At 40.8% G+C, this 25,351-nt stretch overlaps 1 protein-coding gene across 4 annotated transcripts in view; it reads left to right on the top strand.

The window, feature by feature from the left end:
- The window catches only part of enah (ENAH actin regulator), a 179,706-nt gene that overhangs the window by 97,523 nt on the left and 56,832 nt on the right, over positions 1-25,351 (top strand). For all 4 annotated transcript variants that reach the window (XM_039599025.1, XM_039599023.1, XM_039599022.1 and 1 more), the window contains exon 3: positions 866-1,043. In XM_039599025.1, coding sequence (XP_039454959.1) covers positions 866-1,043 — 178 coding nt within the window. The remainder of the gene's footprint in view (positions 1-865; positions 1,044-25,351) is intronic.

Genomic DNA, 25,351 nt, shown 5'->3' with positions numbered 1-25,351 from the left:
CTTTTGAGCCACAAAAGGTCACATTTGGACACTGTTGTATCTATAGACCATATGGTTTATGGTTCATTTATCTAAAAGAATGATCATTCACCATATGTGGTTTTAAAAATTGCCAAGTGTCTGTCTTAAAATGCCAGTATCTGATGGTCAGGCTCCAGTGAATGAAATATTGCTTAAAAAAATAAAACAACAACAACTACAACTACAAATACAAATGAATAAAATAGTGGAATCACTCGCTAAAGTCATATCCCTGACTTCAAGCCTAAACAGAATCCTAACTAGAATGTTTTAAAAATACACACACTATCCATATGGACCACATGGATACTTTAGGCTTCAGCTGTATAGGCACTCTGATGATGGAACTGAATATGTTTGTACTGTGATAGGAGCCAATAAACAAGTCAAATGTGAGTAATTTGCCCTTGTTGCTTCAAAAGTTTGTGTTTTTCCTAAAAATACTTTTTGACTTTGCATGTGAGTAGAAAAAGGAAAATGTTCAGAGAGTTCCTTTAGGTTCTAGGGAAAGCGGTTTGGGACCCCTCCCTATTGGTCTTATTTAACTGGGAGTACCTCGAGGCATCCCCATTTGGCTGTGTGCCCCGAACAGTAAAAACCTCAGATGTGAACACTAAAAGTGCCTTAAATTAGACACAGAGTGAGGGGATCATAAAGTCTACTTACGAGGAAGTAAAAGTGACCTTAAACAACATAACAGGCGACAGTGTTACAAGGTTGACATATTGTGTTTTAATTGGAGATATTTTATTTTATTATTATTATGATCCTTCAGACTTGAAGTCATAAACGTCTCCTGTCTTGTCTCTGTTTCCTCTCTCTTCTGATTCACCGATGTCTGCAGGTGGTGATAAACTGTGCCATTCCCAAGGGGCTGAAGTACAACCAGGCCACACAGACCTTCCACCAGTGGCGTGATGCCCGACAAGTCTACGGCCTCAACTTTGGCAGCAAGGAGGATGCAAACGTATTTGCCAGTGCCATGATGCACGCACTGGAGGTGCTTAATTCGCAGGACACAGGTGAGACCTCCTGAGCATGCATGCTTTCTAGCTCCACCACATGATAACTGAATATCTTAATTATGCATGCACAAACTATATAGTGTATCCTGATACAGGATTCACCTATAGCTTGCTGCTGTTATTCCTGAAGATGGGCAAACATGAAGATATATTGGCGTGTGCATGCTGTCGTGATTTGGAGAAAGATTTTGGAGAAAGTCATATTTCTTGTCGTGTTCTCTGTACTGAGAGCCACGCTTCTGCAGATTTGTTTTCATATTGCATTTCATATGTGCATTTCCCCTTCTTAAAGAAATCAAAACAAAGAATAGTAACAGATGTGATGGCATCAGAGCGTCACATGGTCATTGGCAGCCTGCTAAATTAGCTGCTAGCATATCTTTTCTCTTTTGCAGGCTGCATAGGTTTAGCCACCATGATCTTTTTTTTTTTTTTTTCATGATTTCAAAATAACACCAGTGATTTGAAATGTTCTGAATATCAGCCCCTCTAATCAGGCTGACCAACAACTGGCCCATCTCTATACTGTATAGAAAAGATGGACATTTCCAATTTAGCATTTTGACTGTCGTCCTTAGATGATATAGGCAGACACTTGTTTTTGAATTACTGTTTTGAAGCCTCAGATGACTTTTTACTTCATTTATTGTTTTGAATCCATGTGTAAAGAAGGAATGATGATCTAACTGGAACTGCACATTCTACTGACTTTCAGTTAATAATTATTACCCAAAGGCCCATAAACCCATTTAAAATTTTGACTGAGGTCGTGGCCCAGTAGAGGATTCACAGACTATCGGACTGAAACCACAGATTTTGCGTCTTGGTGGCCATTAAAAACAATGCAGATTTAAGGCACATTGACTTGGCTTCACCTTTTAGACTGGGAAACTATACCCATATATTATACAGCCTGTGCATGTCTGTGTCAGCCAACATTAGCAAGCAGCTTTCAACTCCCCACACTGGGGTTCAATATTTCTGTAATATAACAAATATAACATGTCAAGAGCCCACTCATTTACACTGCCAGTAGTTTCTGTTCATATTAATTCAGTTTCAGAGGTAGCATCCTCTGATTGTATTCATAACATATGTTGAGCCTCCACTAAAACCGAGGCCGCTGATGAATTTTATTTCTTTTAAGCGTCCCAAAGGAGGGATTTTGACACAGATGTTTGAAAAGAAGAACACTAGTTCAGAGCTTGTACCTGTACAGAGCACTGAAGTTGAAAGCACATCCAAGAGGTAATGCTAATGAGGTGGTTTATTTATTTACTTATTTTTTAGCATCGCTGAGCTTGGTTAGCATTTACTTCTCGCAAGAAATTCATTTATCAAACATTTAATATCGACCCCAGATCTGATCAAAACACAGACGGCCTCGTTCACTTCAAGAAACGCCCCATATTCACAGCACGCACATTCACAATGAATCCAATTTCCAGCAAATAGTTGCAGGCTCAAACTTCCATGACCTTGGCTTTCTAAACACACACTCGCTCCATTGACTTCCTGCGTGTCTACATTCGCCCATATGTAGGAAGGGATGGATGTTTCCCTACTTTAGAAACATCTGTTGTATTAAAACACCTCATTTTAATACAAAAAAGATGTTTTAATTGCAGCCTGTTTGTATTTTTGCAATCCCAGCATCCAGATGCTACTCCATGCTCCCTCCTCTCTCCCTAAGTCATGCCTCTCATCACACTCTAATCCCATCCACTAATTAACCTGATAGAGATGCGCCTCATCAAGCTAATGGGGCTAAGACATGTGTGGTGTGTTTGCGTGAGAGAGACAGAACAGACTTTACAGTGAGAGTGGAGTGACAAGAGGACAAATTTTAACAGAGCTGAAGGGAATTTGTGCCAGGATTTTGTCATCCCAAATACGACCAGAGAAAGGCTAAATGTAACGCTGTGGACAGTTGTGTAGAACTGTGGGAGTCGTGTTTTGTTTTTCCTATAATAGGTGCTGGCATCCAAGCGTTTTAGGATGATAAAGTAGTGGATGTTTCTTGATGTCTTCTTCTTTTTTCTTTTTTTTTTAGCTCTTCAATTTTACATTAACTGTTACATTAAAAAAGTTCTAATGCAGTGTCTCTTTGAGAGTTTGACCATGCTTTTGTATCTGTAGTTTACAGTCATATAGTGATTGTGTATATTCAGGGTGGTTGTGCTGAAAAGGGTGACTGTGGGTTGCTGCTTCCTTGAGAAACGCTCATTCAAACTATGAGTGACAGAAGTCATTTATCACAAGAAAGAAAATTAAAGACAAACATAGCTGGACGAGTATATACTATAGTTATCTTGGGGATTACCATTTTGAGTTTTAGAGTGAAACCATTACAGAGGTGCAGAAATGTTGCTGGGATTTGTTTGTATAAGAAGCAGCTGGTTATGGTGTATAATGGTGATACTATTGAGAGGCTTCTGCTCGAATTTTCTGCTCCTGCTCGCTTCAAATATTGAAATTTTTGATCCCCTAAAGTGTCTTATGGTGCTGTAGTATGTCTAAAACTTCTAGAAATCTATTTTAATGCAGTTTAGAAAAAAAACTGTGATAAAATCATAATACTGTGTTACACAGGATCAAAAAGCTTTAAATTGGATGTGCAAGCATCCTTATTTACAGTATCACCATAATGAAGCTCACACCAAACTGTGGACTATAAAAATATAATCTTTGTTTTCTTGTCAGGTTGTATCCACATTAGTTTTAAATGCAGGTGAGTCACCTTAAATCGTATCACAAAGCTGGAATGTTAGCTTGACCATTTAAGTGAAGCAACATGGCTGAAATTAACTAGACTTGTCTGCTGTGTATTTTACCCCCACAAGAGCCTTACGAGAAAACGGCACAGCCAAAGACTTCAGCCTCCAGCGTTTTCCTTTGCTGCTTGCTTTATTCTCTAACATTTTCATTTTCCTTCCCTCGCCTGATTTCCTCTCTGCTCCCTCTCTCTTTCTCATTTCCCCTCACATTGCCCCCCCCCACCCCCCACCCCCACCCCACCCCACCCCATGGTGCAGTCAGCTCCGTACAGAAGCCAGAGGGTTTCCTCTTTCACCCCACTGTTTTCCTACTGTATTTCTGTCGTGACAGCTGCACTCAGTGGCGCCTATTCCAGCCACATTTGCCCGTGGACCTGACAGCCCCCTGCGACACACGGGGTTTGCCCTCCGTCACTCACTCAGTGGGTGGATGGGCCCTGGCCTCAGAGTGGGATCACTGATATTACCGTGTGCATGCGAGTCATACAGTGGAAGCTTTTAATAATTGTTCTAAATCGCTTTTCTTTGATGTGGCGTACATTATGTGACATACCATGACCACTTTAATAAACAAAGACAAAAAGAACATTTAAAGAATTTAAAGTTTTGACTTGCTTTGCAGCAGTGCTCAAATATAAAGTGGAGATTTACCGTTCAGCAGAATTATAACTAGCTGTCTAAGCTTTTCCCTGAAGTGCTTCACAGTATGTTGGAAACCAGTGACCTGATCCTCTACAGGAACTGCTGAGTAATCAGTGGAGACGTAAATCGTATGGTGCGGCCTTGGCCAGTGAGCACACTTAATTGGAACAAGACAACCTGCAGGATGAGCATAGTGACTGAAGCTAGCTTTTCCAACTAATTTGCGCAGCTCGTGGTTTAGTCAGGACCCGTATAGTCAAAAGAAGGCTGTTATTTCCATCTGCACTAATGACGCTGCAGCAGAGATGTCTCTGGTTTAGTTAGTTTGCAAAGTAGCTTGCCGAAGCTGTAACTGCGGGCAGGCTGCATGGGGTTAAAGAACCTAACACTCTATTTGAGGCGTAGAAGGGTATCAGGTAAACTCTGGTGATCTCAACTACTGTTTAGCCAAACAAATTATCGCTGTGCTCAATTTTTGTTTCACGTAAACGAGACTAAGAATTATTCCACCTGATCATTTAATACTTATGATACAAGTTAGGGTGCATAGAACTGAACTTTAGTCCAGACATATTATTTTTTACTTGCATTTAAACTTTGTGTCCCCTTTGCTGCTCCCGAGCGCAGTCTGACAAGAGCAGAAAGCAAAAACCACTGAATATTTCAACAAATAGTGTAGCAGACTGTGTATGCAAAGGGAATGAGGACCAAATCATGTTATATGGCACAGATACGGAGTTCATTACTACTTCCATGAGGCATTTGCTGAAGGACCATCTCGTTCTTCTTGGTACTGCTAGTTTCTTTTTTTTCTTTAGATTGAACTTTTTTCATTCTGGCTCTTAGAAGTTAGGGTTGTCCAGCATCGCTGCTGATACAGAGATCAGTTGACAAGCCAGGATTGTAGGAACAGCATCCCATAAGCACGATCTAAAATACTCCTGTTGAGAAGGCAGGCAGATTAAACACTAGTCATTCCAGTTCAATACGCAAGTTCAATCACATGACACCAGTTTTATCTCCATCACTTTGAGTGCTAGGAACAAAGAGAATAGCTAGTTTAGATACTTTTTTTTAGATGTACTTAATAAAAGATGGGTTCATAACCTGAGAATACTTCTAAAGAAAATGTATCCAAGTGTAAAAAAACTTTAGTAAGAAGCCAGACATATAGAACAAATGAATTGATGATGGGACAACATCATATTACAAGGGCCTCGATTTAGCTATAGCAAGGATTCATGCATTAAACCCTTGATAAATAAGCCCTGACAGCGGATTAAAGTATCTTGGCACATGTGGAAACAATGTGAGGATGACCTCTGCCCTCCATAACTTCACTGATTTATTTCCTTTCCTCTGAGAACCCACAGTGTTTCTAATGAAGAGATGCTCTACAATTACAGCCCATGCTCAATATTATCAGAGATAAAACTGATTTCCTCCTCCCATAAATGCTTCTCCAGATAAGGACACGCTTTGATGTATGTCTTTGAAGTCGAGCTTGACCCGCATAGCCAGAGAAGATTATGATTTCAGCTGTTTCAGAGGATTAAGAGAGAGGAAAGAAATCCGTTTATACATTGCTGCTGTTTGGCCGACAAAGCTGCCCAATAGCATCTCACTTTTAGTTATTTAAGGATTCCCACACATGCAGGTGAGTGAATTATGTGATGTGTGTTTTTATCTGAGGTTAGGAATGTGTGAGTGAGCGATTGAACAAAGCACAGAATAGTTTCCGAGTGAGGGAAATGAATGGATATGGTTCACTGCTGCCATGTGGAAAATGTGCGTTTGTCTACAAGTACTTAAAATAAAGGCAAACACTCATCACTTTGATGATGGGTTGTATACAGTAGGCGTGTGCATTTACTGCGGGTGACCTCTGCAAACACCGCACACTCGCCTCGTTCGCCGTCTTACGTCACTGAAACCAGCTCGTCACCTCACTGCTGGATGTTGACTCGGACCAGCTTCTGTTCTAAAAGTGAGCTCACATGTGGATGAGTGAGGGCGCAGACAGCCCACACTTAGTTTATCTGTTATTCCTTTTCTCCTAAAAAGGCCAAAGCAGAGTGGGAAGGAAGGCCAGGATCAGGAGAGGGAGGGATGGGTCACAGACTTACCAACCCTGTGTTGTGGTCTGGCCGGTAATCTGCTTCTGTCAGGTCTGAGCAGAGAATTGCAGACTTAAAAGTGGACCTGAGGTCATAGGTTGATGCATATATACATTTTTTTTTCTTTTTTAAACATAGCCTTGTTAAATAAAGGGTCAGAAAAACGGCGTTGTCCTGACCTGCGTGTCACCACCTGTCTGCTAGGATTTTCCTGCACAAACGTCGCTAGGATGTTGATGCCAGAGGTCAAAGGAGAATGGCCAGACTGTTTTGAGCTGATAGGAGGGCAACAACAACTCAAATAACCATTGTTAAACCCAAAAATAGTAACTCTGAATGCCCAGCATGTTGAACCTGATGGGTGACAGCAGCAGAAGACCACACTGCATGCCACGCTTGTCAGCTAACAGGAAGGGAGGCAACTAAGCACCTAAATTACTTTCCATAATCCACCTCTGGGGTGTGATGGATCGGGAGATGATGACATAGATGTGCAGCTGACAAACAATTGTGTGACTCTGTCATGTCAGTATGGACCAATCTGAAACTCCAAGTCAGGTTTTTACAGTTGTAATATTTGTAGTTGGTCAGTCATGTCTCCTGAAAATACCAACATATAAAAAACCATCTATATCTGTATAAGTATCTCGGGGTGGTGTTCGGGGTGGTGTTCACGGGTGACGGGAGAAGGGAGCAGGAGATCAACAGACTGGTCGGTGCTGTGGCTGCAGGGATGCAGAGGCTGTACCGGTCTGTCGTAGTGAAGAGAGAGCTGAGTGTAAAAGTGAAGCTCTCAATTTACTGGGCGATCTACGTCCCTAACATCACTACCATCACCTATGGTCACGAGCTGTGGGTTGTGACCGAAAGAACGAGATCATACAAGTGGCGGAAATGGATGGCTGGCCTGTCCCTTAGCTGAACTCCTCACCCTATCTCTATCTGGGAGGAGCTGAGAGTAGAGCCGCTGTTCCTCCACATCGAAAGGAGTCAGTTGAGGTGGTTCAGGCATCTGACAAGGATGCCTCCTTGGCGCCTCCTGGTCAGGTGTTCCGGGCATGTGTCACTGGGAGGAGGCCCCGAGGCAGACCCAGGAATGCCTTGGTGTTCCTCCGGACAAGCTGGAGGAGGTGGCTGGGGAGAGGGAGGTGTGGGCTTCTCTGCTTAGGCCCCCACGACCTGGCCCCGGATAAGCTGAAGAAGATGGATGGACGGATCAAATATAAATCCTTTCTTTTGAACGTCCTCTCTGTGTCGCTAGTTTCACCTGTGGTGTTTCTCAGGTTGATCTGTGTGTGTACTTTGTCTTCCTGTCAGTCATCAGTTCATTTGAATTTTTTTTTCTTCCCAAAGCCTGGTGTTGCCTTCTTCTGTGGATCCTGGAAATCTGTATGATAAAGCACTACTTACTGGTTTGAATTTCATTTTCATAATTGTTCTGTTTGCTGTCAGCCCATTAAATGCTGACTAGTATGCAGCTGATTGAATATGACAGAAACTGTCACATCGTTTTTCAGCTCTCCTTCCTGCCTTCAAAAGGACTTGTTTTTAATTCTTATTTTTAGGATTATTGACCACTCAAAGCACTTTGCACACACAGATATTATTATAACACTCTTGTCATGTATATGTATTTTTGACTCTTTGTCAGCTGCCAGTTGACCTCTGACCTTGTGACTAGTGATATGCTTCCAAAATTGCCTCTTTTCATGGAAGCATGTTTACACCTTAATTGGGGAAAACCCTGAGTTGACACATCCAGTTGCTAACACCTCTGTGTGACTTTGCAGCTTGATAGCTAATGTTAGTTTAGTTTAGTGTCAGGTTTAGTGAAGCCAGATAAAGAAAACATATCTTGGATATGTTCACAGTACAGACGCTGTTCTTCCCCTTTTTGTTTATCCTCTGACTTCTTTTCCTCTATTTTCTAAGTTTAAGGCTTAACTTTGAACTCTGTGTATATCTTCTTTTTTTTATTAGAGCATGGATTTTACTTCTACCTTCCTAAAGCTTCTGCCCCTGGCTTGTTCTTTTAACGGAGCATTACCTTGAGTAAATGTACGTTCACCAAATGGAGGAGAGAAAAGCTAGCAGTTATGCAATGAAAGCATTCATGCAGGCTCGCCAAAAGAGTTGTCTAATTCTTTGCTCTTTTTGTCTGGGTAGCCACAGTTGGAGTTGGCAAAAGCTTGTCTCCACAGAGATGTGTGAAAAGTTGCTAAGTGAGGATCATCAATTTATTTTGAGTCCTCACTGTTCCTGCCAGCAGTATAGAGCATGTGCTCTGGATGTTGTGAAACCTTTGTTGGAGAGGAGGGGGTGAAACCTGAGAGCTGGCGGTGAAGAGAAAGGCACATTTCATCCCTCATCCCATAGAAACAGCCTGTATGTCTCTGGACCTCCGGGAGTGGGGGGGGTTGTTTTTGCAGGTCACGGATGAGTGCAATGTGTAAATATTTTGGGGTCCAGCACTCCCCTCAGCAACTATCCATCACACCAGTCTGGCATGCGTTTTTCTTGTTTTAACATGACAGCTTGTGATCATGCTTGCATCAGAAGACCCCCCACCCCTTTCTATTTCTCGATGAGCTCATGGTCTCTGGCATCAAACGCGAGTTTGCAGACGACTGCACAGCTGGACTACAGAAACCGAGGCAAGAGGCAAAAGGAAAGTTGTGTGGAAACAGGACAGAGTAAGTGACAGAGAGAAGAGACAAAGTTTAAAAAGAGAAATACATTGCAGAAGTATCCGCAGACATGCCAGCCGCAGCAAGAGTTCACAGATTCCCCAAGGAGCAGCAGAAGATCAGCCATGCTCAAATCATCCTCAGGAGTGAGTAGTCAGCCTGGCAGGAGTGCTGCACCGGAGCACCGATCTGCTTGGCTGTTTTATGTTGTCTTTCGTGCCTCTGTTTTGTCTTTAGATTATGCATGATGGGGCATAAAAATACAAATGATTTTTTTTATTAATAAAAGAAATTAAAAAAATAAATTTTCGGTTGTTTATCAAGATTAAAAAAAACAACAGCCAAACACTCTGTTTGCTGTTGTTTTAAAGAAGCTGCAAATACTGCTTATATTTCATATGCTTTTTAATAGAACACCTGTTCTGGGCACAAAGAGTTTATCCATCAGTAAACCATCATGTCATTACTGTCGTCAGTTAAATGAACAGTTATACATGAATATATTCCACTGCCGCCTTCTCAGTGTGTCTAAGCATTTTGTCCCACAAGTCTCAGACACACATCAGTCGGAAGTGAGGACTCTGCAGAAACCTGATTGGCTGCAGAGCTCTCCTGTAATTTCATTGGTTAAGCTGTGCTCTAGTTGTCATGTAGCAACAGTGTCAAAAGGCTGGAGGGAAGATTGACCACAGTTGCCACGGTCTCATGATCTTTGAACGAGAAACAAGTTTAATTGTACATGTGAGCCACAGCACAAGTCCTCCTTTGTGTTTGCCAGCTGGGTGTGATATATGTGAAGATTTGTTTGACAGGCCATCCAAGCATAAAAATGCAGCTATGAGTATGGAAGTACCAAAAAGCCAGTCCACTGACCGGCTTCCAGAGTTCAGAGTGGGAAGCCAACTAACCTAAGACGACTCTGAACAAACGTTACACGGGACACTTCATGCTCCTCTTCAGCTCCATTTTTTCATTTGTTCACTTTGTTATAGAAGCTTCGCATTTGCAACCCCCCTAATCATCCACTGTCTGAAACGAGCTATTTTAGTTCCCTTCCTGTCCCCTCACTTTCTGTTTAACCTGGTGTTAAACAGGAAGTTGGTGGTACTGTGGTGCTCACAGCCCTTTTTCCCATTTTCCTGGTTTTCTATAAAACTGGACTTCTTTTTTCAACAGTACTTGCCCCTTCATTTTTCAGATTTGGAAACTACAGCCTTTTTTTTTTTTTTTAATATATTCTAAGTTTGCGAAATCTGGTAAAAAAATTACCATAAACGGAGGCATCCTAATATGGAATCCTTACAATTTTACCATACTGAGATAGGCTGAATATTACCGTGTAAAACTTTGTAGTGATAATTAGAAACTATAGTTTGGGAAACCAGTTAGTATTGGCCTTTAAACAAGACCAAACATTGCTTACTTTATCTAGAATATAGACCAGTACTTAGAATATGCAACTTTAAGGCATGTATTCTTTTGGGTACAGGCCCAACTCAGTGGGAACATCATAATGAATCTAGAAAGCCCTCACCGAAACCAAACCTTGCTCAACTTTGCCAAAACTCACGAGGAAGTAAACAAAACACTTGAGTTAAAAAGCCAAACAACCACGCTGTAATTATGGCTGTCATCATCTTTCAGCTCAGATGGGCAAAACATCCTCAGACACCACAAGACTTGAGTCACACTAATAAGTTTCCATCTTTTGGTCTCTGGTTAATGGCGAGTTATACTGTGTGCGCCAAATCTCCTGCTCGTCATTGCTTTCCCATAAAGTCATATGTGCTTTAATCTTACAGCATGGAATGTAAAGATTCCTTGCGTTAAGCGAATCTGTGTCATTCAACTGTTACTCATTAATCATGTGCTAAATAAAATTTGTGTGAATCTGTAGGAGCTGGGAGGGTATCAGCAGAGTGGTAGTATAATTAAAGCATCTCCACTGCTGTCTTGTCTTTAAACCTTTCTGAGATTCAAATAGCAAAAATTAGACCAAAGAATGCAAACTTTGTTGCGGTGTCCCAACTCCAAGTCATGGAAAACAAACCCGACGTTCCTGCACACATAAGATGTCGCAGGCTGGAAGAATGCTCTGACATGACGAATTCCAGTTTTCATAGTGAAGACTGTAGGGGGGAAAAAGGTGACTGAAAGCTCCATGTGACTACAGCTACTACTACTTTGTTGCTGTCTGGCAGTGTTTTCCCCTCGCATTCTTGTCCAAACTCTGTCATCCTTTTGTTGTTGTTGCTGCTCCTGCCATTAGCCTGTCGAGCTATAATGAGTCATTCAGTAATATATAATTCATGGCAGTAGTGGTTTTGTGTGTGTGAAAGGTTCTCGTGGGTAAGGTGGAGGTAGCAGCTTTACAGGAACACCCAAGCCAGCCCTGTTTTCTGCCTTTATCTGTGTGTGGAACTCATTCTGTTCCTTGGATCAGGACCACTGGGTTCTATCCTGCTGTAGATGGGCCATTGCTTTACATCCAAAGAGGTTGGCACAAACAATTTGCATGTGAGTCTGCAACCAACAAATTAGTTGCATTTAATTAACATTTAGAGGGCAGTGATTGACCAGTTAATAATTTCCTATGTGATCCAGTTGTTGTTGAATTCATCATCTGGTCCCCTCTAAGTCAAACCCCATGCTTTCCCCTAGTTCCAAGTGTTTACCATAACCCTTCATTCTGCAGGTTGCTGGGCAGATCTGAAACTATATTAAGTACATGTCTGTAGGTTGTGTCACACTGACAGATGATCCCTGTTATTTGACATGGATTCAGAATCATCCCTGCCCTGTCACTCAGATACTCTGACAGGGCACTGGGTTGGAGTTGGATTTCCAGCAGTCATTCGAGGGGTGGTGATGGAAATGTGTAGCTGAGCAGAGGTATGGATATCATTACCCTACTGCCCCTCTAGACATCATGACTCCCACGAGCTCCAAAATAATCCTTTGACACACTCAATGAGTCGGAGATACAGAAACAGATGGAGACGGCTCAGCTCAGCCTGGACCCGCAGCTACTTAAATCTCCTGCACGTCTGACTGTAATAGGATTTATCACTAATTAACATAATAATTAATGTACTCTCTGATTGAGTCAGAGGTCCTGTATTGATGCAAATTATGTGTGAATCTAATGCTGGGTAATTGGGCTAACACCTGTCTTTTTAAATTGTTTTTCTGATTTAAGCAATAACAGCTTTTAAGCTTGCCCTTGAACAGCAAGGTAAAAAAATGAAGTCAAGAAGAAATTCACAAATTCAGTTTTTAGTTTGTCAATGATTTAACAGGGGTTTCCAGAGGCCCAGATTCTTTCAAATTTGGACACATAAAAAGAATACATGTTAAATCTTTTTAAAAACAGCAGCAACGGAACATCTGGATCAGCCGTTTTCAAAGAAGAGGTTTCACTCTGGTCTCTTCGCTTTACAAAGAGAAGACTTTTCAATCCCAGTAAACAATAGCTTGAAAGTCACTGCTTTTGATGGTGGAGTGTACCTATGAGCTTTTAGGTTCATGCTTAGTGTAATGTCAGGCATCCAATGAGGTTAATCATGGCAAGGTTGCTTTAAAGTAATGAAGTAATGGATGAGGTTGACAGAGGTAAATGATTGGACAGGCAGCGGCAGAGCAATTGATGAGAAGAGCTGGAAGCCACGCAGAGAATTTAAAAGTTTATGTGCCAGATGACCCATTTACTTGGCTATCTAATATAATGGTTATTGATGGAGAACCATTTCACCTTCCTTTCCCGAAGACACAGACTTCAGCAGAAAGCATGAGAGGGAGGCAGACGGCACATTCCCGGCTCTGTCACAAATACTTAGGGATTTTCTCGTAACTCTCTCAATCCTCCCTGCATTTAGTCAGTAGGAGAACTGCAGACACCCCCAGAACAAACTGGAGATAAAAAAAAAAAATGGATGTAGTGGATGGTGCTTCCACAATATCTTGTGGACCCCACCTTACACCTGCATCCTTTCATGATGGCCGAAGTGGGTGACTTGGGGCTCCAGCAGACACAATGCTTCACTCTGCATACGTATTTGGCTACACAGCTGGACTCAAACGCAGTTCAGTGAACTGTTATTGTCCTATGGGTGGTAAACAGAATTAAGCAAATGCACTGGAAGAGATTTAATGCTCTGAGCTGGACTGGTAAATATGACCAAAATCTGATTTGATTAGAATAATGTACTTCTGTAGATTGGCAGTGTTCTCTCTTACTGCATGGGCTGTAGATGCGGCCACTTTACCCAACAACAGACCTTGGAGGATGACATCATGATCTATATGATGCTGTGAGCTTTCGCTGTGTAAAAAGTTGTCCCTGTAATCCTGCTGTCTGAGCTTTGTGCCAGACGGTCTAAATCAAGCTGGCTGTGGACATTTGTCTTACAGGTTACCTTTGACTGTGTGGTCAAAGGAATTTGCAAAGAAAAGCGTCTGGACTTCTTTAAGTTGCTTGAAGACGTTTCACCTCTCATCCGAGAAGCTTCTTCAGTCTGTCTGCCTTCACACAGACAGACTGTGTGAAGGCAGTTTCAGTTTCAAATTTCATTCGGTTTTCCAGGGCAGCGTGTCTGACTATATCTTAACATGCTGCTGGCTTTGGTTCCCCCTGTAGCCATGTGTGCTAAAAAATGTAGGGCCTCGTGACACCGTAAGGCTCTGTGGATCAAAGTGTGTACCAAAGCAGAAGCTCGGAGCTTCATAGATTATTTATAACCCCCGTGTGCTTTTTTAGCACGTTGGTGCCTAACGGTTTGACGGATGGACATGTTTATAGAGAAACGCAGTGAATAAATGCTCCTCCACTGCAGACACATACACTACAGAAATACCTTAACCTCTTGGCAGTTGACGGTGTCAGCTCCTCACTTGTATAAACGTGGATGGTTGGCAGGTTTGATGACGGCTTGTTTTTCTGCCAGTTTAAAAAAAAACAAAACAAAAACAATAGCTCAGAGGGTAAAACAAAGTAGAATGACCCCATCTACTCATTTCACTCATCCTGACAGACAATCTGCCTCTTTTGTTTCATGTCACCTTTTTTTCCCTTTACTTTCATTGTGTTTTGTGTCCAGATCATAATAGATAGCTCCGATAACTAATGCTGAGATTTTTTTTTTGATTTTTTTTTTTTTTTAAGAAAGGTAATCACCATATTCATTTTTGATGAGATATGGAGGATCAAGCCAAAGAAGTTTAAGCTGGCTCAACTGGAGCCAACTTTTTTTCTTTTTTTTTTTTCTTTTTAAAGAAACAAACAGTGATCACTTCTAAATGTGTCCAAGTTTTGTTTTTTGTTTTTTTTGTTTTGTTTTTTTGTTTTGTTTTTTAATTTAGGTTTATTCAGCTGTTCGGTTCAATTCAATAGCACATTTAAAAACAACAGAGTTGATCAAAGTGCTTCACAATCGGTTAAAAAAAAAAAGATTATCTGTAATTTATTGTTCGGTTTGGTCAATGAAATAAATTATATTTTATAAATTATAAATGATTTATAAAATATCAGAAAGGCCTGAAATATTGCAATTTAATTCCTGTGAGCTCCTGTGAATTTCGTTACCATGTCATTGATTCTAAAAATAATAAAATAGTTTGTTTCCAGTAATACATCACCTTGGTTTAGTACCAGCTTAATTGTAGACTTGTAGTCCATACTGCACCCCCGTCCTGTGTAAACCCTGACATCCTCAGGTCAGACTGTTGTCAGACTAGAGTTGCATTTCCAGCAAGCAAAAAAGCTGTTTTAATCTTGTTTGCACAACTTCTCATCCATCATTCTGAGACTTTGCCTGCGACACAATGGAAGAAAATAGCGGACTTACCTGTCTTTCAGTTACTTGGTTCATAGCAGGGATGCAGCCGTACTGATGCTTGGCTGATACTGTCATTGGTAAATGGTCATTAAATGGCATTCACCAATAGATTTAGTTTCTTTCTTCCCCAGACACAAAGTGTGTGAATAAATAGCAACAAAACATCATAAACAAATGCTTGTGGGGAATATTAATATCATTACTGACTACAAGCCTACTACTTTTAAACATCAATGTTTCTGTCTGTTCAGAACTTCAATATGTACATTTCTAATTATTATTGCTATTTTTATTATGGGCTAACAAAAAATCTTCTAGTATATGGATAGTGGTGTTTGGACAGTATTCAGACTGATGTCCGGGAGAACTGAGACTGATGTTTATTCTACTCCAGGCTCAGACAACAGGCTATGAATACTGTTGTTTATCAATTATAAATATTATTTGGATGGTTTTTAGGGCTTGGGTGTGCACTCAGTGTGCAGGAATTACATTGAGTCACCCTCCCTAAACGGTCGCGGCAGATGGCTGCCCCTCCCTGAGCCTGGTTTCTTCCTGTTAAAAGGGAGTTTTTCCTTCCCACTGTCGCCAGGTGCTTGCTCAAAGGGGGCTTTCTGATTGTTACGCTTTTTTCTGTGGCGAGTCAGTTTACAAATTCAAGGCTGTGATTATTGTTCTGTGGCACTCCAATTTCACAGAAGAATAACACAGTAAGTGTTATTATAATAAAACCCACTCTGTCTGTAGGTCTAGACATTATGTGGAGTTCTAACTTTGGTGAACTAAGCCTTTATGTTTGATGCTATTTCTTGTCATCTGAATGAATAATTTGGGTATTCTACATTTATGTGAAACGACAAACCATGGAGTTTAAGTCCCTCTATCTCCCCATGCACATGCTGGTAATGATATTGAGAGCAGCAGCATGTGTCCTTCTCTGTATCCAGTGCATAAATAATAGATTAAATCCAGGAAGTACAAACCAGTGGACCAACCCATCAGGTAGGGAATCCATCCTACCACATTACGTACACAACGCCCGTTCTATTTCTTTTCCTTTGGCCTCTTTATCTTCCTTTTATGTCCCATCAGTTTCTTTCTACTCACTCTGAATCTCCAGCAGTTTTGCTCTCTCTCACTCCCTCTTATGCTCATCCCTCCCTCCTACTTTCTATCCCTCCCTCTCCTCTTCCTTTTGTTTCCATCAATTCTAATCTGTTGGAGAACTGGCATAAAGAGAAACCACACCCAGCATTCCAGCATCATTTTTAAAGGTGCACCGTCCGGATATCGGGATATCAGGACATCAGACCGCAGTGAATAAAGAACTTGTGCCACTGCTATTTTATTAAAAGGAGTCTTCTTTTGATGGAACTTTGGCTCGTAAGCATCAGTCTGCATTAGAAACCTCCCGCACTGTGGGCACTGCAGAGCTAAGGCACAGGAAATTGACAGAGGAAACTCTGGAGAGCCCAAGCTATGGTTTTATATGTGACGTCCCAGGACTGTACAAGAGAAGCTGGCAGCAGGATGGTAGTGACTCTGAGGACTGGCAACAGTTCAGATGGGGCCTCACATGGACTGTGGCGCTACGTTTGCTGCCAGAGGAGGCCCACACTGACGCTGCCCTCATGTAGGTATACGGGAGTGATGGCCGTCAGTGGCTACTGTATTTGTTGTGTGTATCTGCGGGACATTTCAAGGTTGCTCAAGAAAAGTTACTTATCAGATGTGTGACTATAAGGCAATTATAGATGATCTGTTATCTCCTATAAACTATTATCTCCCTTGTACTCCTGCTGAGATGACACATTGTAAACACTCTCCTTTAAAAAAAAAAAGTGTTTTAGGACTTCTTGGTGATCTGATGATATAATTTTTTTTTTTTTTTTTTTTTTTTTAATATAAACCTGCTTGTCTTTGGCTTTATTCTTTGCTCTGGCTGTTTTCCCAGCCTTGTGTCAGATAGTGTTTTTGGAAGCAGGCCAAGTCTAAGTGCTGTTGTCTGGGGTCATTGGATCACTTTAGCTCTCTGGAGACAGTCCATTTGACAAGAAGGGAGGCTGTCCGTGTTTCGAGAAAGCACTCCGAGCACCAGCAGGTTTGGCGTTGTGATCCTTCCTTGTGCTAAATAGTTAAATACTAAGATACAGTAATAAAAAGCTTGGTCTAATGAGAAAACGAGGCCTAAATGAGCGTCTGACCCGGTGATTTGATTTAAAGTCATCCCTCCTGAGCAGCTTTCGGGGCTGTTGCCCTGCTAGGCTGCTGTCTGAGTCTTGTCATTAGCACATAAGCTCTATTAGAGCAGACAGTAACACAATTACACCCACAGGCAGTGGAAGATGGAGACAAGAGACCATGTCAGCAGTTGCAGTTGCAGATATAGACTACCTTAATTTGATAGTATTTCAAGACTGGACTAGAAGGAAATCATCAAGATGGTAATAAGATGAGATGATTTGGATGGTCAGAGTAGATGTATAGCTACATGCAAAGGTGGTTACAAAAAAAGTGCTCTCCATCAGTCTTGTTCAGATTTACTTTGTGATGGGGATAATTAGAACACAGTGTTGTCTTTCAGGGATTAAAGTGTCTCTGAAGTGTTTTTTAAGGCATTGTAATCCACACAGTAACCTGCTCTCTAAAAACTAAGCACATGTTTTCATGTCTTCATGTGTGACTTCAACAAATAAATATTTAGGAGTTGATCTGCATTTCTTGCTCAGGACTAGCAAAGTCACATCTCTCATAAATACAGTGGTCCCTGGCTTTAACGCGGTTCACCTTTCGCAGCCTCGCTGTTTAGTGGATTTTTTTGTGCAATTTTCCATGGTTTGTTTTTGTTTGTTTTGTTTTTTTTTACAGCGCATTGTGTTCTGCGTCCTGATTGGCTGTAGACCACTGTCAGTCAATCTCGTGTCGTGTCTCCGGTACAGTACAGATTGCGTTCAGCTTGTCAAATTTACACAAATCTTTGATCGCTAGCAGTGTGACTCTGAAGTGCCGTACTGTATGTTTGTAAGTTTTCTCCCCAACAAACACAACAATGTCGACGAAACATTTTGCACAGTCAAAGGCAACCGCGGGTGCCTTTGGTTTCATTCTATAGTGCTGGACTTATTTTTCTATGAAGGTCTGAACTTTGAGAGTGTTTAAACAAGAGAGAAAAGTGTGAAAATGTTCATGCCTGTCTGAGAAAAGTGTATAAAGTGTGTAGTGAGGGGTTTTACAGCCTTAAAACATCTATAATAATTGTAAAAATATTAGGTTGGCTACTTCGCGGATTTCACCTGTCACGGGTTATTTTTGGAACGTAAACGAGGGACCACTGTATACACTAGGATCCGATGCATTTACAGTGAAGCTGCATGCACTTACAGAATAAAAGCACAAAGTTGTACTGTAGTTTCATACAAAATCACAAAAAAACATGAAACCATCCTCGTGAGGCATTAGAAAAGATAAAGATGTTTAAGGACTGGATCATATCTAGGGATTATTTTTACATTTTACATGTATGCATTTAGCTGTTTAAAAAAAGAGGGTTTTTTTTAATTGTTAATAATTGTATTTATTTTTGGGTGCTCTGTTAATGTCCCCTGGAAAATACACTTTTTATCAAATATTTATATTTTGTAGACCTGATATATGCTGTCAGTAACTCCCTCATCTGTGGTTTACAGTCAGCACACATCACAGAGGGACCGCACCTTTTTTTTAACAGTCCGCTGATTCACAGCTTCCCCCTGAAGGTTTTTGCTGCCCCAGGGTTTCAAAAAAGTAGCTTATATAAATATTGAAACCATGTCTACACATCTAGTTCACCGAAAACACCGACAGACATGCTCTGTTCAGCTGCAAAACTAAGAAGATGTACAGAGAACTTGAAATTATAAAGCCAAAACCTTTGTCACCTTGAATTCTGCATTTAAACTTTATTCCTCAAAGAGAATGGATGGATGGATGTTCAAAAATTCATGACAGGGTGTGGTAGCATTAGCTAGCTGAGCCAAGGTTAAAGGTTTCTTCTTTTTCTTTGGTAATAAACTGGCACCAGATGAATGCTAAAAACCTTGCATGTGTCACCATGCCAAGTTTTCTTTCAAGCAAATAATTTTTAAATTGGAATCTACATATCTCATTTCCAGTGTTGGGTAAGTTACTTTAAATTAGTAACTTAGTTACATTACTAGTTACTTCTCTAAAAAAGTAACTCAGTTACTTCAAGTTACTCGTTACTTTCAGAGTAACTAGTTACTAGGGAAAGTAACTTTGGTTTTACTCAGAATTCTCTTGTTAATGTGTTGCTTCCGTAACTGGATACCCAGCAAGATTGCCAGTCTTCTAGCTTGCTTACTTGCCACACGTGCACTGTGCCACCTACCAACAGAAAGGAAAAAATAATGCGCACATTTCCACGAGAGAAATCCCACGCCTGGACCGTCGTTGACCGCCGCCATGATTCTAGCCTGCTTTTTACATCCAACACAAAAACTGCAGTCGTGGTGCTTTTGATTGTACTCAGAACTTGGAAATTCTGCCTTCTGAATAGGAAGATGTAGGTAACACCAGACTGCAGATGAGCTGCATCCAGGGCTGGACTGGGACAAAACAATCGTCCCGGGCATTTTGACTAGAGACCGGCCCACCATTATAGGAAAAATCATAAAGCCTTTGAATGAAAACAAACACTGTTGTGACAGTGATGTACACTGTTCTGATGGTATATATGTATCAATCTATCAATCGTTTGTTGTAAGACTCAGATAATTTTTTTTTTAAAAGCGAGACATTTTAAATGAGAATAATAAAGAAAAGTATTTCCTTGTGCCCCCCTTTCCCTGTTAATGCCCTACCTGGCCCCCTGGCAACACTTTGCTAGACCCGTCCCTGCACAGTTACCAGCTGTCAGCTACTTAGAAAAGGATCCTGGTGTTATTTGTCTCTCAGAAACAGTTCATAACTTCCCTTCAACTCATTCATGTCACCTAAAAGGTAAACCTGTTTCTACATCACCTGTTCAGCTCTGATGATTCAGTAAGGACATCTCCTGGTTTCATCTTCATGTTTCCCTCTCACCAGATAACCAAACCGATATCATGACGAGCAGCTTTTACAGCTGTGGCTCCAGCAAACATCAGCTGATACTAGAAATTAATATTAAATAAATTCTAACAACAGCTGATCAAGCTTAAACGTGCTGCTGTTGTTTAACGCGACATCCGCTGGTTTCCTTTCTGGCGCAAAGTGGGCGATAAATAAGAGAGAAAAGCCGATCAGCTGATCATTGATCAGTTTCGTGATTGAAGTAGAAACGGGAGAGAATGAGAGAAGAAGAGGCAGCTGTGCAGCTTCAGCTTTGTGTCTTTTTCATTGTAGCTGAAGTCCGGGACAAACTGTGTTCCTTTTCACCTCAGTACGAAACGCGTAATATTTTCTCTGAATACCAGACGATTCTGTTTTTTGCTGGACGGTTGGCAACTATAATAATTAACCGTATGAACAAAATAAAGTTCAACATCAGTAACATAGCACCCACACAGCTGTATAGAAACTCCGTCATGCTAGCTAGCACGCAGTACGAAAATGTCAGCATACCGAAAATAAACTGCACCTAAACTTGGTTTATATCTGACTCAGACTGCAGGTCATAACTTCTTACCTGAAGTTCAGTTCACCTGACACGCGGACCGGTGCCGCCGGGTCTCTCCTCTTGCCTCCCTTTTCCTTCATCCACCTGCTGGCTTCCACCACTTGCTAATGTTATTGAATCTGTGGAAGCTCCGCGATATCCACCACACGAAGTAACGAGTAACGAGCCTATCTAAATCCCAGTAACGAGTAACGAGCCTATCTAAATCCCAGTAACGAGTAACGCGTTCCTGGTTTTGGCATAATAACTAGTTACCGTGCTCGTTACCACAATAATAACGTAGTTACTGTAACGCGTTACTTAATAACGCGTTAGTCCCAACACTGCTCATTTCTAAGTGCGTAAATAAAGACTCAAATCTCTATAATTTATCCAGCTATTGAAATACTGTAGTAAAACCAACATTTCCTCACAAATATGAAAGCTAAATTGGAAAATTTGGAAATTTAAAAAATTCAAATGCCTAATGGGATTTAATGAAAAATAAAACTTTATTTGCTTTATATAATTAACTTACAAAAAGGTAACAAAAACAGTGTCGTAAATATCAGATAACTTGAATATAGGTGAATATATCAGTGTTACGTGTTGTGACAGTGCAGGGTTCAAACGAATAACTGAATACATTTGTACTTCCATAGCAAAGGGGTTCCCTGAAGGCAGCAGTTTCCCCCAGATAGACGCGGCTCTCCATCACAACACACAAACTGCACAGGAGCATCTCATGATACTTTGAACCAGAGCCCAAGGCACTGACACATCCTGCACATTTCCCAGATCCCATCCAGTTGAGCACCCCAAATGATTTTGTCCATGCACACAGTCCTCCACTTGGGTGTTTGTGGCAATCCAAGCTTCTACTGCAACACCCTGAGGTATCTTTGGGAGAACACTCACATGAAATTATGTGAATGATCTGAACTGCGTTCCGGGCCATCTCTTGTGGACAGCTTTTTTTTTTTTTTTTTTTTTTTTTTTTTTTGCCTCCATTGTCTTTTTTGTGTTTTTTGCTTTCTGTTTTCTGTTCTGGAAAATGGAAAAAATGAATCAAGCTGAAGGGTCACAGTTTTAATGCAACATCTAAAAATGGTCCAGAAGTGTATGGTAGATGACCTTGAAGGGGAGATCAGCCATATTTTAATCAAGTAGGTTTTTTGTTTTTTATGTTATGGACCTGTCCTCAAAACTCAGCTAGTATTTACGAGTGATAAATGAAGGCCTTAATGGCACCACGCTGACTCATACCTCCCCTTTTAACTGGATAATCTGTATTCCAAGAATTTGGCTATTTCCGCTTGGATACTCTTTTGTCAAGTGGCCTTTTATGGTGATAGAAAACCCTTCACCATTTCTTGCGGATGACCTAAAAGTCTGAAATTGAACAAAAAAGCCGAGATAAGGCAAGTGGAGGAAAAGGAAGTAACATAAAGAGAGCTGTTCCTGTGCTCTGATTGCTTTGACACAGACGTGGCAAACCTCGTATTCTCCCCTTGTGGGAAAAGTAGCTGCTGTCAATACCAATGGTAGTGTTAAGTAGAGACAATGTGTGTGAGTGCGTTGGTATTCAGATGCAGTCATGAGCCTGGCTGCAGCCCAGATTCAGCCCGTTTTATCTTTCTGTCTCGGTCTGTTGATACGGTCAGGACTTGGCTGAATACTAATTACACTCAAATCTGCTCCCTGCTTGGCTCCGTGCAGATCCAGAAGCTTCTCATTGCTCTGTGTGTGTTTTATGAACACAGCACCATTTTGGTCCTTCTGACCAATGCTCATCTTTAGGTAAAAGTTAGCTCATTAGCAAGTGTAAAGTACAGAGAGCTGTCAGTGTTCCATGCATGCAGGATTTGTTTTACTTTCTTTCTTTCTTTCTTTCTTTTTTTTTTTCTTTTTTTTTTTTTTTTTACAACAATTAAAAAATGTTCTATTTTCTACTCTCAAATCTATATGAAGTCACAGAGAGAGGCCATCATTTGGCCATTTCAGGCACACAGCTATGGCTCTGGGCACAGAAGACCCACCTACTTCCCATTTATAAGGGGCAGCCAATCAGACAAAACCTGCTTGCAATTGCAGATGCTGCATATTGTGTTCACAGCTCCCTGCCTGTGGGGGATGCTGTTCATTTTCTTCTGCATTTTATTAATATTGAAGTTCTCGGTGGCAGACGGCCATTGGTGTTAGACTGGAGATGGGATCTAACAAGACCGGCTTGCTTATTCCAATCAGACCTTGTTCTGTGTTGTTGTTAGAGATGGCACGATACCACTTTTTTATGTCCGATACCGATACCATAAATTTGGATATCTGCCGATACCGATATGAATCCGATATAGTGTGTTTTTTAATCAATAAAACTGTTTTTTTAATATCTTGCTGCATTTTGTATAAGTTCATACTCAAGTTTAAGTAAACAACAACACTAAAGCTATTCTGTTATACCTGTATGTAAAAAATACACTGCGCCCAAAATATTTCATAGTTCAGCAATACTGATCAATCTAATAAACTTAAACCTACTCCATCCTCCCTATTCTGGTATTTTAAAGAGTACTTAGCAGAAATATTAAGCAACCTTGCAAACTCCCAGCAAAAAAAAAATAGGGAACCACCCCCCACCCTCCACCTCATGATGCTTAATCGACGTAATCAACTTTAATTTGATGCAGTGTGAAAAAAAAAATGCACAGAAATAAATTATTTTTCAAGAATAATTAAATAGACTCAACATCTTTCTTCAACAGAACTGCAGACTGCACAGATGGTACTTTCCCAAAGGAAAAAGTACTATAGCTTACTAGGGTATATTAGACTTAACAGTTACTATATACAGTAATGGACTTCTATACATTTTACATCAGATTAAAACTTTGGGTGTAAGATTCAGATAATTATTTATTAAAAGCTAGACATTTTAAATGAGAATAAGAAAGAAAAGTATGTCTTTGTGCCCCCTTTTCCCTGTTCATGCCCTATCGGCCCCCCTGGCTAAACTTTGCTAGATCCGCCCCTGCACAGTTACCAGCTGTCAGCTACGTAGAAAAGGATCCTGGTGTAGAAAGTAATATTAAATAAATTCTAACAACAGCTTATCAAGGTTAAACGTGCTGCTGTTGTTCAGCCGCTGGTTTCCTCTTTCTGGTGCAAAGTGGACCAAGAACAAAGAAGAGAGACGGACTCGAGACAGAAAAGCCGATCAGCTGATCATTAAGCAGTTTTACGATTGAAGTAGGAGCAGGAAGGTGAGGGAGAAGAGGCAGTCGCTCCATACATCGGTTGTTAAGCTTAACGTGGGAATGCTTTACAAACATTCAGAGATGAACTCACACACTTGCTTTACTTCTCTCTGGGATAACTTCCTCAGAGATGAAATGCTGGTTTGGTAGCGAGGCTACAAATACACACAGCCGCTCTATCACGTGACACACACTGCTCCGACATGCTACGGTTATGAGCAGAGTTACGCCGTGTCGCAAGTTTTGTGAGGTGTTTTTTTGATATTTAATGGATCAGATTACATTTTTTATTTCTTGCCGATATCCGATCCAGTAATTTAGGTCAGTATCGGACCGATACGATACGTAATATCGGATCGGTCCATCTCTAGTTGTTGTGTGAACAGATGTTTACTGTCTAGAAGAGATGGATTTTGTACAAATCATAAATATCTTCTTTAAAAAAGAAGTCCTTGTAGTTATAGAGATTTAGCCTTTTTGATTAATAGCTTTCTTTTCTCCTGTTTAGGTGCTGATGTTACCCCTCAAACGATGAATAATAATCAAACTGGTCCTTCCTTGTAGGAATCCTTTTGTGATGCTCTATGTTTTCCCCCCAGCCGTGTCGTAATATGGTTGACCCATGGTGCTGCACTGATATTGAGTCATTTTAAAATTACTGCAGATCATTTCAAACTGTATTTGTAATGTAACACTACTTCCAAGAATAAAAGCATAATAGGTCACCGTCAGACAGACTTGGCAGATTCTCAGAAAATTGTGTTTGTCTTCAGTTGGGCCCGCATGATTCTGACTAGTTCCTATTGCTTTGTCTATATACAAAACACACACTCTCACACACACCTGCTGCGCCTGCTTGGTTAAAAAAATGGTCGATAAAAGAGAAAGGTAGGTAATATGGTAGCGATTGTTCTATGAATGACTGGAAACTTGTAGTATTTGTGGTACACAGTAATATGGATACATGATGGTTTCTGTTCAGAAGGTTTTGAGCTTTTATAAAAGTGACTGGATGTTCTAAATTCAGCGTTTCTAATGAAACAGGGCTAATTCAGTGATTTCCACCATCTACACTTTGAATTTATTTCATTGCAGACACTCGCATCATTATTTATTACTTTTATTTTAAGCTTAAAGTGCCTGTTATTTTTCACACTGCGTCTTTATTGTGGTGATGTTTCTTTTGGAAAAACACAAAACAAATCTAACTGGACACACTGAAACCTCAAAGCCCCCCTCGGAGTCTGAGGCGCATCTCAGTTAACAAGAGAAGAAAGGGAGAACTGCTCTGCATCCAAATGTTCCTACAGGAAGAGGGTGGGGTGGTGGAATGGCTTGAACCTGGAGTGTAGCAAATAT

This window comes from Oreochromis aureus, linkage group 15 (genome assembly GCF_013358895.1).
Source record: "Oreochromis aureus strain Israel breed Guangdong linkage group 15, ZZ_aureus, whole genome shotgun sequence".
Lineage (NCBI taxonomy): Eukaryota > Metazoa > Chordata > Actinopteri > Cichliformes > Cichlidae > Oreochromis > Oreochromis aureus.
Note: the sequence above shows the minus strand (reverse complement) of the source record. Positions and strands in the feature narration are given on the sequence as shown.